The sequence below is a fragment of the Cebus imitator genome, unplaced genomic scaffold (assembly GCF_001604975.1).
Source record: "Cebus imitator isolate Cc_AM_T3 unplaced genomic scaffold, Cebus_imitator-1.0 Scaffold11, whole genome shotgun sequence".
NCBI classification, from domain to species: Eukaryota; Metazoa; Chordata; class Mammalia; order Primates; family Cebidae; genus Cebus; species Cebus imitator.
Window position 1 is genome coordinate 10,898,620 of NW_016107326.1, and position 16,020 is coordinate 10,914,639.

At 43.9% G+C, this 16,020-nt stretch overlaps 1 protein-coding gene and 1 pseudogene across 2 annotated transcripts in view; one reads left to right on the top strand and one right to left on the bottom strand.

Annotated features, from left to right (window-relative positions):
- Window positions 1-5,628: 5,628 nt before the first annotated feature.
- LOC108318188 lies at window positions 5,629-6,258 on the top strand (annotated as a pseudogene).
- Window positions 6,259-9,195: 2,937 nt separating this feature from the next.
- Window positions 9,196-16,020, bottom strand: part of DCBLD1 (discoidin, CUB and LCCL domain containing 1) — a 66,509-nt gene continuing 59,684 nt past the window's right edge. For both annotated transcript variants that reach the window (XM_037727535.1, XM_017497265.2), the window contains 3 exons: window positions 14,395-14,444; window positions 13,392-13,511; window positions 9,196-11,073 (listed from right to left, as the gene is read on the bottom strand). In XM_037727535.1, the coding sequence (XP_037583463.1) occupies window positions 13,428-13,511; window positions 14,395-14,444 (134 nt within the window). In that variant the 3' untranslated portion in view covers window positions 9,196-11,073; window positions 13,392-13,427. The remainder of the gene's footprint in view (window positions 11,074-13,391; window positions 13,512-14,394; window positions 14,445-16,020) is intronic.

Sequence of the window (16,020 nt, forward strand, 5' to 3'; positions counted from 1 at the left end):
ATCTCGACTCACCAAAACCTCCGCCTCCTGGGTTCAGTTCTCCTGCCTCAGCCTCCCAAGTAGCTGGGATTACAGGCATCTGCCACCATGCCCAGCTAATGTTGTATTTTTAGTCGAGATGGGTTTTCTCCATGTTGGGCAGGCTGGTCTCAAACTCCCGACCTCAGGTGATCCTCCCACCTCAACCTCCCAAAGTGCTGGGATTACAGGCCTGAGCCACCACGCCTGGCTAGAAGTTTTAAAATCTAAACAAACCAATTTCCATAGAAAAAATAGAAGAAGTTGTCAAAGTGCTCTCCCCATAAATTTCCAAAATACATGGTTTCACAGGGTAATGCTACTGAACTTTTAAACAACAGATAATTCTAATGCCTAGCAAGGGAACAAAAAAGGAAGAAAAAGTCTAAATTGTTTCTGTCAAGCTAATAATATCTGGCCAAGATTGCTGCAAAGAAAGAAAACAAACGCCCTGATTCACAAAAGAATTTTTTTTTTTTTTTTTTTTTTTTTTTTTTTTGATTTTTTTTTTTTTTTTTTTTTTTTTTTTGAGACTGAGTCTTGCTCTGTTGCCAGGCTGGAGTGCAGTGGCACAATCTCAGCTCACTACATCCGCCTCCTGGGTTCAAGTGATTCTCCTGCCTCAGCCTTCCAAGTAGCTGGGACTACAGGTGTGCACCACCATACCCAGCTAATTTTGTATTTTTAGGAGAGACAGGGTTGCACCATGTTGGCCAGGATGCTCTCCATCTCTTGACCTTGTGATCTGCCAGCCTCAGCCTCCTAAAGTGCTGGGATTACAGGCATCAGCCACTGCACCCAGACCACAAAATATTAATGTAAAAATCCTAAGTAAAATGCTATCCATGCAAATTCAATACAGTAATGGATTCATATACTATAACCAAATGTTTAACATTGGGACATCTAATTATATAATTAGTCATCTGACTGGGTACAGGAAAGAGTCCTAATATTTTCCATAGATGCCAAAAAGGCTTTGGTCAAAATTAAACACATTCCTGGTGAGGGGAAAAAAAATAAATGGATGCTTTATTAATATAATAAGATTCACATCAACACAATAAATCTATCTCTGCCTAAAAGCCAGCATCATGCTAAGAAGGGAGCTACTAGAAGTATTTAATATGGTATTGGAGGTATTGCCAATGGAATTAAATGTACACATAAATATCAAAAAGGAGGTAGCACTAGCACTATTTGCAAACCTTATGATCAAATTCCAGAAAAAACTAAGAGAATCAACTAAAAGCTACTAGAAATAAGGACATTTAGTAAAGGGGCAGCATACACATTAGCTCCTAGAAATCAAACAGGAAGACTGCATATAATAGCTAACACCACATGGCACTTATCACAGGTCAGGCACTGTTGTAAGGGTTTTACATATATTAATCCTTGCCATCTTCACCACAACCTTATGGGTTACTATGTCCATTCAGAAATAAGGAAATGGAGTCATAGAAAGGAAGTCCTTCTTGGTCACAACTATGGCAGAATTTGAGCCCAGGCAGCATAGCCCCAGCATCCATGCTTTTTACCACTAAGCCATCCTGGTTCTTGATATATAAAAGAGGAGGTGGGGACAATTTACAATGGTGGCAACAACAAAAAACACCTAAGTTAAATTAAACAAAAAATGTGCAGTATTTATGTGAGCACCCTTTAAAATCCCCTGAAAGGATGCAAAAGGGGCTTGAACAAATGGAAAGGGATACTATATTTTGTGTACGTATGTAACTGACTAAAAACTACATTAAAAAAGGAATGAATGGGAAATAAGGCATATGAAAAGTTCAAGAAGATATCACTCTTGGAAGAAAGATGACAGATAATTAGAAGGGCTTAGGATACTAAGGGAGAATTATTTATACTTGGGAGAGATTTGAAGAAGTTTAAAGGCTGAGAGGGAGATCACCAATGAAAAGGAGAAGAAGATAAAGGAAAAAGGGATAATTGGAGCAAAGAGATAAGTGGAAGGCAGTGGGATTTAAGATCACAGGTGAACATTTAAAACACTTTTTTCTTTGCCGCAGAAAGGAAGGAGGAAAGGAATGAACTGGATACAGGTTTTGTGGGAAGAGGAATCAACAGGAAGTTGTTGGTTTTGATTTTAATTACTTTTATTTTTAGGTGAAGGAAGTGGGAAGACCAGAGTAAGGGAGAGTGTGAAAAGTAGCACTGCTTTGGAATAATAACTGAGGGGTATGGAAAAAGGGATCAAAGATAAACAAGCACTGAGGAAATGATGGGCCCCCAGTAAACTGGAAACCGAGCTTTGTAACAGCCCCAGTGTAAATAGTTTTGTAGTGTTCCCCTGCTGCTGTGATAAAGGAGAGATGGTATTTTCAAGGGGAATTATGTTGTTGAGGTCTCATGGTTTGGGGCTCCTGGAAAGAAAATGGAGTGAAAATGCTGAGACAAAACATTTCAATGATGGATAGGGAAGGAAATGCAACCTAAAAAGATTAACAGCTAGAGGAAAATGATGGGATTTGGGGGTTAGGTATCTAAATGAGATCAGTGACTAAGTAGGTAAAAAGGTGAACTCAGGGGGTTTTGAGCTGAGAGGGAATTACTGGAGATTAGGTTTACAGTGCTGGAGTTCTTGCTGATGACAAGAATGTGGACGTGTTTGGGAGTGGTTTAAATGGAGTAGAGATTACTAGAGTGGAGTCAAGAAACCATAAAAATGACCATGTTGGGCACTTTATTCTCCAGCATGATTACAAAGGAGAAATGAAGAACTGGAATTAGGTGAATGTCCTCAGTGAATGGAAGAAAGTGGCTTGGAAGATATTAAGTGTCACAGCAAAAAGAAAAAGGTGGTAGGGCTAGGTGAGAGAAAACAGAGCTTTGAGTGGGGGTGAAAGAGTGGGAAAGGATGTGGAATTGGTCTTTGAGGAGGGAGGAGGGTGTGTGCTGCCTCCTGGCCATAGCTAAGTTCACTGGTTGGGAGAACAGGCAGCCTCCACTTGAAAAATAAAAAGGACTCTAAGGGAAATGGTATTGGATGACTCCAGATTGGGCAGAGAGAAAAGGAGCGAATATTTACTGATCATCTAATGTATGCAAAACACTATAATATAGTCCACACAATAGCCCTTTTATAATAATTTCCACTCTGGGGATAAAGAGGTAGCTTTAGAAAGCACCACTAAGGTGCTTGCAATCACATAGTTTACAAAGATTAAATCCCCAGTTAATCCCAAGTTCTATGATTACAAACCTGTGCTATTTTATCTTCTTTTTATTAAAAAAAATAAACAAACAAAAAACATGGTTTTTCTCTGTTGCCCAGGCTGCAGTGCAGTGGCATGATCTTGGCTTACTACAACCTCCACCTTCTGGTTTCAAGTGATCCTCCCCCCTCCCCAGTAACTGGGACTACAGACTTGTACCACTACATCTGGCTAATTTTTTTGTAGAGAGGAGGTCTCACTACATTGCCCACGTTAGCCTCAACCCCTGGGCTGAAGCTATCAACCTGCCTCAGATTCTTAAAGTGAGACACTGTGCCTGGCCTGCTATTTTCAATAAATATGCTTTCTTGTGCCTGTTGGAGAGGCATCATTCCAGCAAGATGGCAGACTAAATGAGATGAAAACCTGTCTGCTATTAATTCCTAGGAATGTCTGACCAAATAAATCAGAATTCTTTACAAGGCCTACCTAATCTCATAAGAAATAAAGGGAAATACTCAGATATCAGAATCAAAGAAGAGACAGAAAAACAGAGTGATAAGCACTTGAGCTGATGCCCTAGGTATCCTGGGGTGAGGGAAGGTAGGGGAGTGGTTTCAGTTACTTTGATGCTGGGAATTTATCCTCCATGAAGAGACAGGAGACAAGCTTTTGAGGTGAGCATGGCAGGGAGTTGAAACAGTGAAAGGGTGAGCCTTAAAAAATCTGCCCGATAAAATAGAAAACAAAGGATGAATGGGCCCTGGATGAAAAGAGAAACATCTCTCAAGATATTAAAATCTCAGGTTTGTGCTCCACAAAGGTTTGGACCTAAATTTTCAGTACAAGGCATAATCTAGAAATGACCAATCTAAAAATTAAAAACTGGTGCAGGGCTGACAATATTCCTAGTATTAGAGTTGCTAGATTTAGGAAATAAAAATGCAGGACACAAATTTTTACAACAAATATGTCCCAAATATTGCATAAAACATATTTACACAAAAAATTATTTATCTGAAATTCAAGTTTAACAAGACACCCTGTATTTTAACTGCAGTCCTACCTAGTGTCACTAACAGATGCAAATGCAAAACCACTAAGAAAGGACAATATCATTAAACTTTTACAGGGAGGAAAAAGACCCACTAAGGAAGGGCTCACATCAAAAATTTTCAAATACAGGCCAGGTGTGGTGTCTCACCCTATAATCCCAGCATTTTAGGAGGCCAAGGTGGCAGGATCACTTGAGCCCAGGAGCTTGAGACCAGCCTGGGCAACACAGGGAGACTCCGTCTCTACAGAAAATCTTAAAAATTAACCAGGTGTAGTGACACACACCTATGGTTCCAGCTACTCAGGAGGCTGAGGTGGGAGGATCACTTGGGCACAGGAGGTCAAGGCTGCAGTACGCCCTGATTGTACCACTGCACTCCAGCTTAGGCAACAGAGCAAGACCTGCTCAATATACAAAGCAGCAAACTATCATCAACAGATTCAATAGAAACAACAAACAGGATAGAGCCTCGAGAACTTCTGACCATTCCTTCAACAAACATGTGCTGAACACTGTTCTAGGTGCTGGAGATATGCAGGGACTAAACGAGACAAATTCTTTCCCCCAAGAGATATGGTCTACTGGGAGAGAGACATAATATGCAAAAAAAAATTGTAAATATGTGCTATATTAGACAGTGATAAATATTAAGGAGAAAAATTAAGCAGGAAAGGAGATAGAAAACCTGTTAGAGAAGCTCACAGTTTTCAGACAGGCAGAGGGAAGATGTCATGGAGGTTACATTTGAATGCAGACTTGAAAGAGGCAAAAGAAAAAGCCACACAAATATCTAGGGGAAGTTTTCTAGGAAGACAGAACAAGCACAAACATGTCCAGATGAGTGTGCCCTGGCATGTTCAAGAAACAGCCAACAGGCCCACGTGGCTGGAATGGGGTGAATTGGTGGGGAGCAGTAGGAGACGAGGGGGTCGAGGAAGTGAAGGCCTGTTGGAGATACAGGTCACAGACTTGTCTTACTCAATACAGTAACCACCAGCCACCTGTGACTATTTGTATTTAAATAAAATAAAATTAGGCTGGGTGCAGTGGCACATGCTTATAACCCCAGAGCTTTGGAAGGCCAAGGCAGGAGTATCACTTGAGCCCAGGAGTTTGAGACCAGCCTCGGCAACACAGTGAGACCCCATCTCTACATTTTGTTTTAATCAGTAGGTTGTAGTGGTACATGCCTGTAGCACCAGCTACTAAGGAGGCTGAGGCGGAGGATCCCGTGAGCCCAGGAGCTAGAGCCTGCTGTAATTGTGCCATTGTACTTCGGCCTGGGTGACATAGTCAGACCCTATCTCTGAAAAAAACAAAATCAATTAAAAAAAAACTATAAAAAATAGCTTTCCTAGCCTACTGCTGAAGATGGAGGTGCACGTCCTGGTGCTCGATGGTTGAGGCCCTCTCCCGGCCTTCTGGCGGCCATCGTCGCTAAGGAAGTACTGCTGGGCCAGAAGGTGGTGATCGTGCACTGTGAGGGCATCAACATTTCTGGCAACTTCTACAGAAACAAGTTAAAGTACTTAGCTTTCCTCCGCAAGCGGATAAACACCAACCCTTCACGAGGACCCTACCGCTTCCGGGCCCCCAGCCGCATGTTCTGGTGGACTGTGCGAGGCATGCTGCCCTACAAGACCAAGTGAGGCCAGGCCGCCCTGGAGCGCCTCAAAGTGTTTGACTGCATCCCACCACCCACGACAAGAAAAAGCGGATGGTGGTTCCGGCTGCCCTCAAGGTCGTGCGTCTGAAGTCTACAAGACAGTTTGCCTATATGGGGCGCCTGGCTTATGAGGTTGGCTGGAAGTACCAGGCAGTGACATCCACCCTGGAGGAGAGGAAGGAGAAAGCCAAGATCCACTACCAGAAGAAGAAACAGCTGGTGAGGCTACGGAAACAGGCTGAGAAGAATGTGGAGAAGAAAAGTGACAAATTCACAGAAATCTTCAAGACCCATGGACTCCTGGTCTGAGCCCAGTAAAGACTGTTCATTCCTCATGCTTGGCCTGGCCTGCCCTTCCTCCATCGTTGCCCTGGAATGTGCGGGACCCAAGGGCAGGAGCAGTCCGGGTGCCACAGGCAGCCTGGGACATGGGAAGCTGGGAGCGAGGAAAGGGTCTTAGTCACTGCCTTCTGAGGTTACTTGAAAGCAGCCGGAGAATTGTGGAGGCCTAATTTACCTATGGCCAATAGGAAGAGGGAGCAGGAAGACTAACTGCAGGGATCCTGTGAGTGGGGGGATCTAACTTTCCACCTGGTCATATACTGTACTCTGCAGCTGTTAGAATGTGCAAGCGCTTGGGAACAGCATGAGCTTGCTGTTTTACAAAGGATATTTATAGAAGGATAGCCTGAGAAGATGGGCAATCAAGGGTTTACAGGCAATGCCTGCGCTCCTCACCTGTATTTAGTAATAAAAAGTAAAATTAAAAATTTATTTTTCAGTGTCTCCAGCCACAGTTCAAGTGCTCAATAGGCACATGTGGCTAGTGGCTACCCTATCAGGCAACTCAGAGCTAAGATTTCCATTATTGCAAAAGCTTTATTGGACAGCATTGACAGAGCCCTATAAACCACTGTACAGACCTCAGCTTTTCCTCTAAAGTGAAGACAACAGAACAATAAGAAATATTACCAAATTAGTATGTTTCAAATTATTAAAAGAAGGCATCAATGCCCCCCAAAAATCAAGACTGTGGAAAAGAGCAGAGTCAAAAAAGAACAGACCTTCTAGAAATCAAAAAAGAAATTGAAAACCTTGATAGATAAATTAAACAGCAAATTAGATAACAGAAGAGGGAATTAGTGAACTGGACGATAATATTTAAACTTATGTAGTGCTTTGTGTGGGCCAGTGCTCTTAAAGTTTCACTTAATCTTGACAACAGCCATAGGTAGGTGGATAATATTGATTTGCCCACAAGCAAGAAAACAGCCACTGAGAGGTTACAGCTTCTTGCCCAGGCAATCTGAAGTCTGTACTCTCAACCACTAGGCCATATTGTCTTTCAGGAATTTATCGAGAACCCAGCACAGAAAGATAAAAAGATTTAAAAATATTAGGGAATAAGAGATATGGGAGATAAGGTGAGAAGCTTTAATGAGCAACCAAATGGATTTCCAGGAGAAGAAAAAGAAAACAACAAAAAAAGAGGGCTGATCATTTTCACAATTGATAAATCCTAAGATTCAAGAGGTGCATGCCCTGAGCAATGGGGATACAAATGAATTCATAGCTGAACACATGGTAGTAAAATTGCAGAATACCAAAGACAAAATAAAAATCTTTAAAGCCTCTAGGGGGGAATTTATCCCAGAACAGGGAGAGGCTGGGATGCGTGAGATCAGTGGGAGACGGGGGATACAAACACAGCAGTGTGGGTGGGTGCAATGGGGTGTGCAGTGTGGCATGGGGTGACTGCATGGGCTGTGTTTTGGGCAGGAAATACTTGCAGGTTGGAGTAAGTGACAGTGTTCACCCTCCCTTCCCATTGGAGGAATTCAACTGCTCTCAGATTTGTGGGAGGGACTAGGCATCCTCTCTTTCAACTCAAGTACAGGGTGAACACTGCTCTCAGAATCTTAGTAACTATTTGATGCAAGAACAAATGCAAGCATTTTAGAAATAGGCCAACCTGGTGGCCACACTTGGACTGCTGTGACTGGTCAGAGTGGAGAAAGGCCTTGTAGCTATTCATGGTGTATACAGTTGTGCCTGTGTGATTTCATGTTCTGTTAAGAATCCAAAGCAGTGTAAACACAAAACAATCTCTCACATCCTTTCTATTTTCTAGGCTGATTATAAATGTTAATGAAAATTTAAATAACAATAAAACCCAGCGCAAAGTTTCAGGAGCCTGTATTAGTCTTGCTTATCATAGCAAATGTGTTTCAACCACAAATGTAAGAAGTAGCAGAATACAAGCTTTGCCTCCCAGTAGGATTTGATAACACCAAAGATATCAGACAATGAGAATTGTCTCATTCATGCCTTATCATATACGTGTTGATGTTGCAACACAACAGAAAAGAAAGACGTAATATTTTTCTGCCCTTATTCTCTAGTTTAGGTTTAACTGTGTAGGGTTTATCAGAACTTTCCACTCATCCAACCTGTTCTATACAATGAGTCTACCCTGAGGCAGTGCCAATCCAAAACAAAGTCCTGTTCTCCCACTAGTCATGATTAGATCGCAGAAGAACTGTGATAGATGAAGACAGCTCCATTGTAAAGAAGTGCTGTAAGCCGGACGGTGGCTTATGCCTGTAATCCCAGCACTTTGGGAGGTTGAGGCAGGCAGATCACAAGGTCAAGAGATCGAGACCATCCTGGCCAACATGGTGAAACCCTGTCTCTACTAAAAAATACAAATATTAGCTGGGTATGGTGGCACGCACCTGTAGTCCCAGCTGCTTGCGAGGCTGAGGCAGGAGAATTGCTTGAATCTGGGAGGTGGAGGTTGCAGTGAGCTGAGATTACACCACTGCACTTCAGCCTGGCACCTGGTGACAAACCAAGGCTCTGTCTCAAAAAACTAAATAAATAAATAAAAAGGAGTGCTGTAGACCTAAGTCTGTTCTTATGGTCTAATATTCCAATGTTAAAATTCTGTAAACAACCCACTGAAGGCTTACATTAGAAAAAAGACCTATTCTAGAATAAACACTTTGATAAATGTTCCAATTAATTTTTATCAGTAAATTTTGGAGGAAGAAAGCACAACGACACTATTTTCAAACATGAGGAAACTAAGGCTCATCATTATATAAGCGGCCAAAGACGTCTCAACTCTTCTGTGGTAGATTAGGGTCTGGCCTCACCTGGCACCAAGCCCTTGCTCTCTCCACTGTGGCACCTGCCTTTTCACAGAGGCTGAGCCTTGAGTGCCTCTAACACCCCAGTGAGCAGGGCTGACCAGTGAGAGTCAGGGGCAGTTTGGTTTGGCATAGTTTATTACAATTAGTGTGCACATAAAACCATGTAAACTCCACAAAGTAAACCATTTACCCTCCACACTAACCAGCAGCTAGTCTGCCATGACCTTCTAGCACCCCACTATTTTAACATATATACATTTCACAGGATGTGATAACCATACAAACAGGGTCATAATACATTCTTTAGGGAAAAAAAAATTTGGTCCGTATTTTCTATTAAAAACACACACACACACACTTTCCTCTTTGGCAAAAGAGGTTAAATCCCCCATAGTTAACTCACAAAGCAAACCCAAATAAAAACTACTGAACATGAGGTACAGCTGAGGTCTGGGCTGTTCTGGAATTACAGACGCCTCCTTGAGGGGAAAATTGTTTCTTATAAAATCAGATCAGTTTCCAACAGTTTCATGTCAGCAGAAAAGCTTGATTTAGACTTGGCCAGACTTACTTTTGTATAAACATGTTCCAGATAATTTTTTTGTTTTTCAGAGGACAATAGAAGTCACAAAAATGTGCTGCTTCTGAAGAAAGTAATGAAAAGTGTGGCCTCTGACCTCAGCAATATTTTTAATCTGAGGTACGAAAACATCTGATACAGCCACTCACACTGTAATTCCTGTGCCACCTTCATGGTCATGGGAGCTGGGCTGACCTCTTCGCATCCCCCTCTGAAGTGGAGTCTAAGGAAAAGGGCAGCTGTGGAGGTGCTGTTTCTTTGCTTGTTTCTAGATCTACAACCATAATTGATAAATAAACAACCACCCTGGTGTGCTTTTCATGCTTCAAGTAATTCATTTCTTCCAGGAGAAGAATGTTAAAAATGCTTTTAGTTCTAGTTATCAAATGAAAGGAAATGACTCACAATAACAACAAGATTAAGTTTAAGCAGACCTGCTGCTAACACAGTTCAGATAATATACTGAAAAAAATGAACACACTATCTATATACGTTTTGCAACAGCTGCATTTTCCCACTTAACTTCTGTGCAGAACTAAAATCTGATAGAGGAAACTTAAGTTACTTTTATTCTTGTTAAATACAACTCTGTACAGATTACACCTTTAACACCAAAGCAGCTCAATATCACAGTCAGAGGAATGAAAATGCCATTTGAAAATTTTCATTTTTCTAGCCCAACAAAACCCAACAGACTCAACCCTAAGGGTCAGCACGAAACCAGCTGCACAATTTTGTAAACAGTATGAGACGTTGTCTCTAGGATCCTACCGAATCTCTCACACACACACGCGCGCACACACGCGCGCTCTGGACCAGCAGGCTCCCTTCTTCCAGTGCCTTGCGACAGCCCGACGCTCAGTACCACAGCAGGCTTCTTTCACATTGTGTTCACAAAAGGGCAGTCATGGCCGTCTGGTTGAGGGGTGTGAGGCAGTCTCTGGGGGCGGAATAGCTCTTCCCGGGATGCGTTGGGGGCTTCTGAGAGTCAGGGTGACCGCTCTCGGTGGCCACGGCGCCGGCGGCTTTGGGCAGGTCGTAGCCGCTGTCCGAAGGCTGCGGGCTCTGTGGCCTTTGATAGTCTCGGTCCTGAGCGCCCGCACCGGCCGCCGGGGAGAAGCCGCCGGAGGAGAGGGAGTGTTTGTGGCCAGGCCGCAGCCCCGGGACGCGGTAGCCGCTCTGCGCGGAGAAGGTGTGGGCGCGCAGCAGGTGCCGCTCCACGATGGGCGTGGCGTACTCGGGCTCCGGGGGCGCCAGGGGCAGCGCGTACTCGTGCCGGCCGGCCCGCTGCGGGCAGTCATAGTGGCCGCCATCGGCGCCCGCCCCCGCCTCCTCGGCGTCCGTGTCCATGGGCCGGAAGGTGGAGCCCTTCCTCGTGACTGTCCCGGTGCCAATCATGAGGGGCTGCTGGTAATCTGAAACCACAGGAGAGATGGCAGTCAGCGGGCACCATACGCAGGCCGGCCGTAGGTGGCAGGTGGGGATACTCTGCTTCAGGTTGTGGTGACTGACTCTCCAGCGGGTGCCCTCTGGTGTCCCAGGCCCTGCGGGAAAACCCTGAGGTGAAAGCCACAGAAGCCACCCACAGGCCGTACACAGTCGCACTGCCTGCTCAGGAGGCCTCGTAGGGTCTTCTCAGAGGTGGGGGTGATGACGATGACCCGGGATAGGGGGGAAATACTTCGAGGAGGACGTGGCTCTGAAACTGGTTCTGGAGATGCTAAATTATGAAGTCACACAGTGTGGAAACTGTGGAAAGAAGAGCCCCAAAAATGATATGCCCAGAGTATGAGGGACACAGAGTAGTTTGTTTAATAGGATATGAGGACCGAAGCAATAGGTCAGGGACTAGTGGTGACAGTGAGGACGACACCAACAGCTCACATTTACAGAGCTCCTACTCTGTGCCAGGCACTATTCCAAGAGCAAGATATTAATATATCTAATCTTCAAAAAAATCCCCTGAGGTAGGGACTGTTACTCCATTTTACAAATGGGAAACCAAGACAGAAAGAGACTAAGTAACTTTTCCTAGGTCACACAACAGGGCGACGGAGTAGGATTCGAACGCATGTCCTGAGTGTACGCTGTTAGCCATGTGTTAGACCATGGAAAAGCGTTGAGTGAGTGTCTTGCTAGGAAGTCTGGTTTAATTCTATGGGAGACAACAGACTGGCACTTTCACAGGTAACTGTGGAGGCCGACTGAAGAAGAAAAGAACGAAAAGTGAGAGGTAAAAAAAGCAAAGAGAAATGCACATAGAGGTCACAAACTAGGAAAGAGGAAAGGGGCCGCTTTGGGACAGGAATCCGGAATTTTTACCAATGAGAGGTAGGGTGTGAGGAAAGAGAGGAGGCAAGGACCCTTTCCAGAGGGTAAGCCTGGATGAGGCTGGGATGTGCAATTGAGAAGCCATCAGGCAAGGAATGCACAGAGCATGTGTGGCGAGGTTTCGGAACAATGGATTCGATTGTGGTTGCTGAGGAACTGATCTGCAAGTGGAGGCGTCCAGCAGGCTGCTGAGAATTACGGACTAAGGACTGGGAGGGAAGTCTGACCATGAGAAGCAGTGTGGACAAACACGCATGGAAGGGCACTGCTGGAAGCTGGGGAGGGCATGGGACTGTTTAGGGGAGAGACTGTGGTTAGTGGGGGTGAGACAGGACCCCGGGGCACTGCACATTTAAGGAGCCTGAGAAGGATCATTCAGGGAGGAAGGAGGAAAGGCTGAATTAGAAGCTGAAGGAGAATGAAAGGAATAAGCGAACAGAAAATAAGTTCTCCCTCATGTCACTTCCAAGGAACAAGAGGATGGATTTTGGTTGCAGAGGATGCTCTCCTTGTCCACAAAGTGGCTCAACCAACCCTTACACTGACAACTCCCAGTCACTGAAGCGCACATGTGTCACCTGGGAGCTTCCGGTTCTGTGGCCCCCCCCTTTCTAACAAGCCCCCAGGTGATACCTATACTTCCGGTCCTCGGGCTGCATGTGAGGAGGGAGAAGCCAGCAAGCAAAGTACTACTCAGACCGTGGATTACAGAGTCCTACATATCTGGGAACTGTTTGTGACAGTGCCACAGACAGACAGGCGCAAAAACTGAGATTGTCGAGAAACTACTCTTACTGTAATTATTCTTAGAGTAATTTTATGTCTGTTGAATCTAATAAAAAAATTAGTATGTCTTTAACATTTCCCTATTACTAATATTTTATATTGTATTTTACTGTGTATTCATTCATAATGGATTAAAAATTTAAAAAAAAGCAAAAAACAGATCTTTCCCATAGATGGTTTGGGAAGCTCGAGTCTTGATGGCTTGTCAGGGACACTGAGGCCCTTTTCATACTGCGAGTTCCTTTATTTCCTATCTCACCTTCCTCAGGGCAGGAATGGTATTTAATTCCTCCTTCTAGTCCCTCTTTCCAAGTGCCTTCATCAGAGCTTTGGTAACAAAAATAGTTTCAGGGCTTCCAGATACCAGTAGTACATCAGGGATATCAGTATGGATGTCACTATATCCCCTGCAGGTGAAGAGACTGGGTGAATAGGGTTTTTGAGTAATATCTCAGTGTCAGTTTGTAATTCTGTGCAGAATGCAGAAAAAACACATTTCAGATTTATTGGATCCTATGTAAACAGAAAATGATTTTGCCTTATTTTTCTCCTGCCTCTCTCCCCCATAAGCAGTACCTCCAACCTAACAGCACAGTCCTGGAAATATGACACTTACCTGCCATATCACTTGTGATGAGATCTAACTTTTGTGTCATCTCCTTCTCATTATCATAGCTGATGGTAAACTCAGCTGACTGATGTCTGGCAAAGGGATATTTAATCTGCTTCCAACAGTCTGGAATAAAGGTAACATAAAACAAATGAATAAAGCAGAAATGTAATGTGCGTCCTCCAGAACAGGTTCCTTAATGAGTCAGAGGTCGGGCTGACAGTGATAAATGTCCTCCTCAGGTGTGTGTACTAAGAACAGCATGCCGAGATCATTAACCACAACAGCAAACACCACTCCAACCAAGCTTTCCGCTATGCCTTTAAAAGGTATTTTGCCCTCATAGGGTCCCAGATTCTCCCTTTGTGAGATCATCTGGGCTTGGTTTCCCACAATCTGCACTGGGATGGCATCTGTGACGCAGAGGAGACAATGCCGCTGGTGTTCAGACCCTGGGGAGGCGGAGTCTCAAGTGGTCCCTGAGCTTTCTCAAGGGTCCTGCCCCACTGCCCTCTCTCTCTGGACCATGGCTAACTCATTGGTTGGGTGTCTGTGGCTGAGAAAGTGAGAAAAAGACCAGGCAGGGCTGGTGTGCAAGATTACCTGAAATAATCAGATGCCTGGTCTTTTTCTCACTTTCTCAGGGTGGAAAGTACAGCACAGGCCTGCAGATGCTAACAGCACGAGCCTACTTCAGTTCACTGATGAGGCTTTTGTCACACCTCCTTGATGGCAGACAGTGTCATGGCCTAAACTCCAGTGGCCAAGAAAAAAGGATGTTGACAAATGATATGGGGATCATATCATTGAACAAAAGTAAAGTGGCCATAAAAATAAAAAGACAGGACACAATAAATTCCTTCCTTATAGGTTTGCTATTTTAAAGGCTACAGGGCTTATGTCTTTTAACCAAATAAATGTGGGCTACTGGCCTCATGCTTTCAATCAGCAGATGATCCCGTCCCTTCCTCAAAGACAGATAAAATTGTAGACAGAGTTTTCAACCAACCTGTTTTCTGAGCCTCTGCTGATCCATATGGACTTCCTTTCTTCTTCTTCCTACCAAGATAAAAAGTCCTACTGAATATTTATGAGCCAACTTAATCTGCCTCTCTCTCCCTACATAACATGAGGATCTTAATAGTACTTATCTCATAGGGCTGATGTGAGGATTAAATGAGATGGCAGCTGCCATGTGCTTTAGAAAATCATACAAATATGTAGAATTCTCTATACATTTATCTCACTTATAAGAAAGGTCATAAGATTTCACTAGAATATATATTAATCTTATTTTGCATATTAGAAATCAATGTCTTATTTAGTTTTTTTTTGTTTGTGTTTGTTTTTTGAGACGGAGTCTCACTCTGTTGCCCAGGCTGGAGCGCAGTGGCACAATCTCAGCTCACTGTAACCTCCACCTCCTGGGTTCAAGCGATTCTCCTGCCTCAGCCTCCTGAGTAGCTGGGATTATAGGCGTGCACCACCATGCCTGGCTAATTTTTGTATTTTTAGTAGAGACGGGGTTTCACAATGTTGGTCAGGCTGGTCTCAAACTCCTGATCTTGTGATCTGCCTGCCTCCTCCCAAATCCTTCCTGGGATTAGAGGTATGAGCCATGGCACCCAGCCGCCTTACTTAATCACTAGCTCATGCAGTCATCCTGAAGCAGTTCCTTAAGATCACATGGTCTCACTTCATCTGTACTCCAGTCCAAAACTGTGGGTGTCTAATGCATTTCATACAAGCACATTGCACTAAGATATGCTTTAACTTATGAATATCTACCCGAACCAGAGAATTTTGTACCTTCTCTCATGATGGCAGAAACTATTCTTCATTCTATCTATACTAATATACACATTATAGATTCTGAAATGGTTTAAAATATAAAAAGACAAAACTTCAGGATGCTTTCCAATTTTTGTTTAGATCCAACACCTAACATTTTGTTAAACATGGATTTTAGATGCTGGAAGCGATTCAGAACTCATCTGGGTAAACTGTATTTTATACATGAGAAAACTGAGGCTTGGGGAGGTTGAGTTACTGGGCTGCTTGGTGACACCCTGAGGAGCCTATTTAATATTCCTTTTACTCTGCAGGGAGGAGAAACACAGATACTTCTTAAAACAATAGGTCAATTTCAGGATACTTCAACAGATTAAGTCTTTACCAGAGGTCTCTAAATGACAAGAACTGCTTATAAAGTAATACATGGTGGGGTGCAGTGGCTCATGCCTCTAATCCCACTGCTTTGGGAGGCTGAGGTGGGAGGATCGAATGAGGCCAGAAGTTTGAGACCAGCCTGGGTGGCAAAGCGAGACTCCATCTCTATAATATATAAAAAAAAAATTGGCTGGGCATGGTGGCACATGGCTGTAATCCTAGCTACTCAGGAGATTGAGGCAGGGGGATTGCTTGAGCCCAGGAGTTTGTATGATCTTGCCACTGCACTCCATCCTGGGAGACAGAGGGAGGCCCTTTCTATTAAAAAAAATTCCGGGTGTGGTGGCTCATGCCTGTAATCCCAGCACTCTGGGAGGCTGAGGCGGGTGGATCACGAGGTCAAGAGATCAAGACCATCCTGGTCAACATGGTGAAACCCCGTCTCTACTAAAAATACAAAAATCAG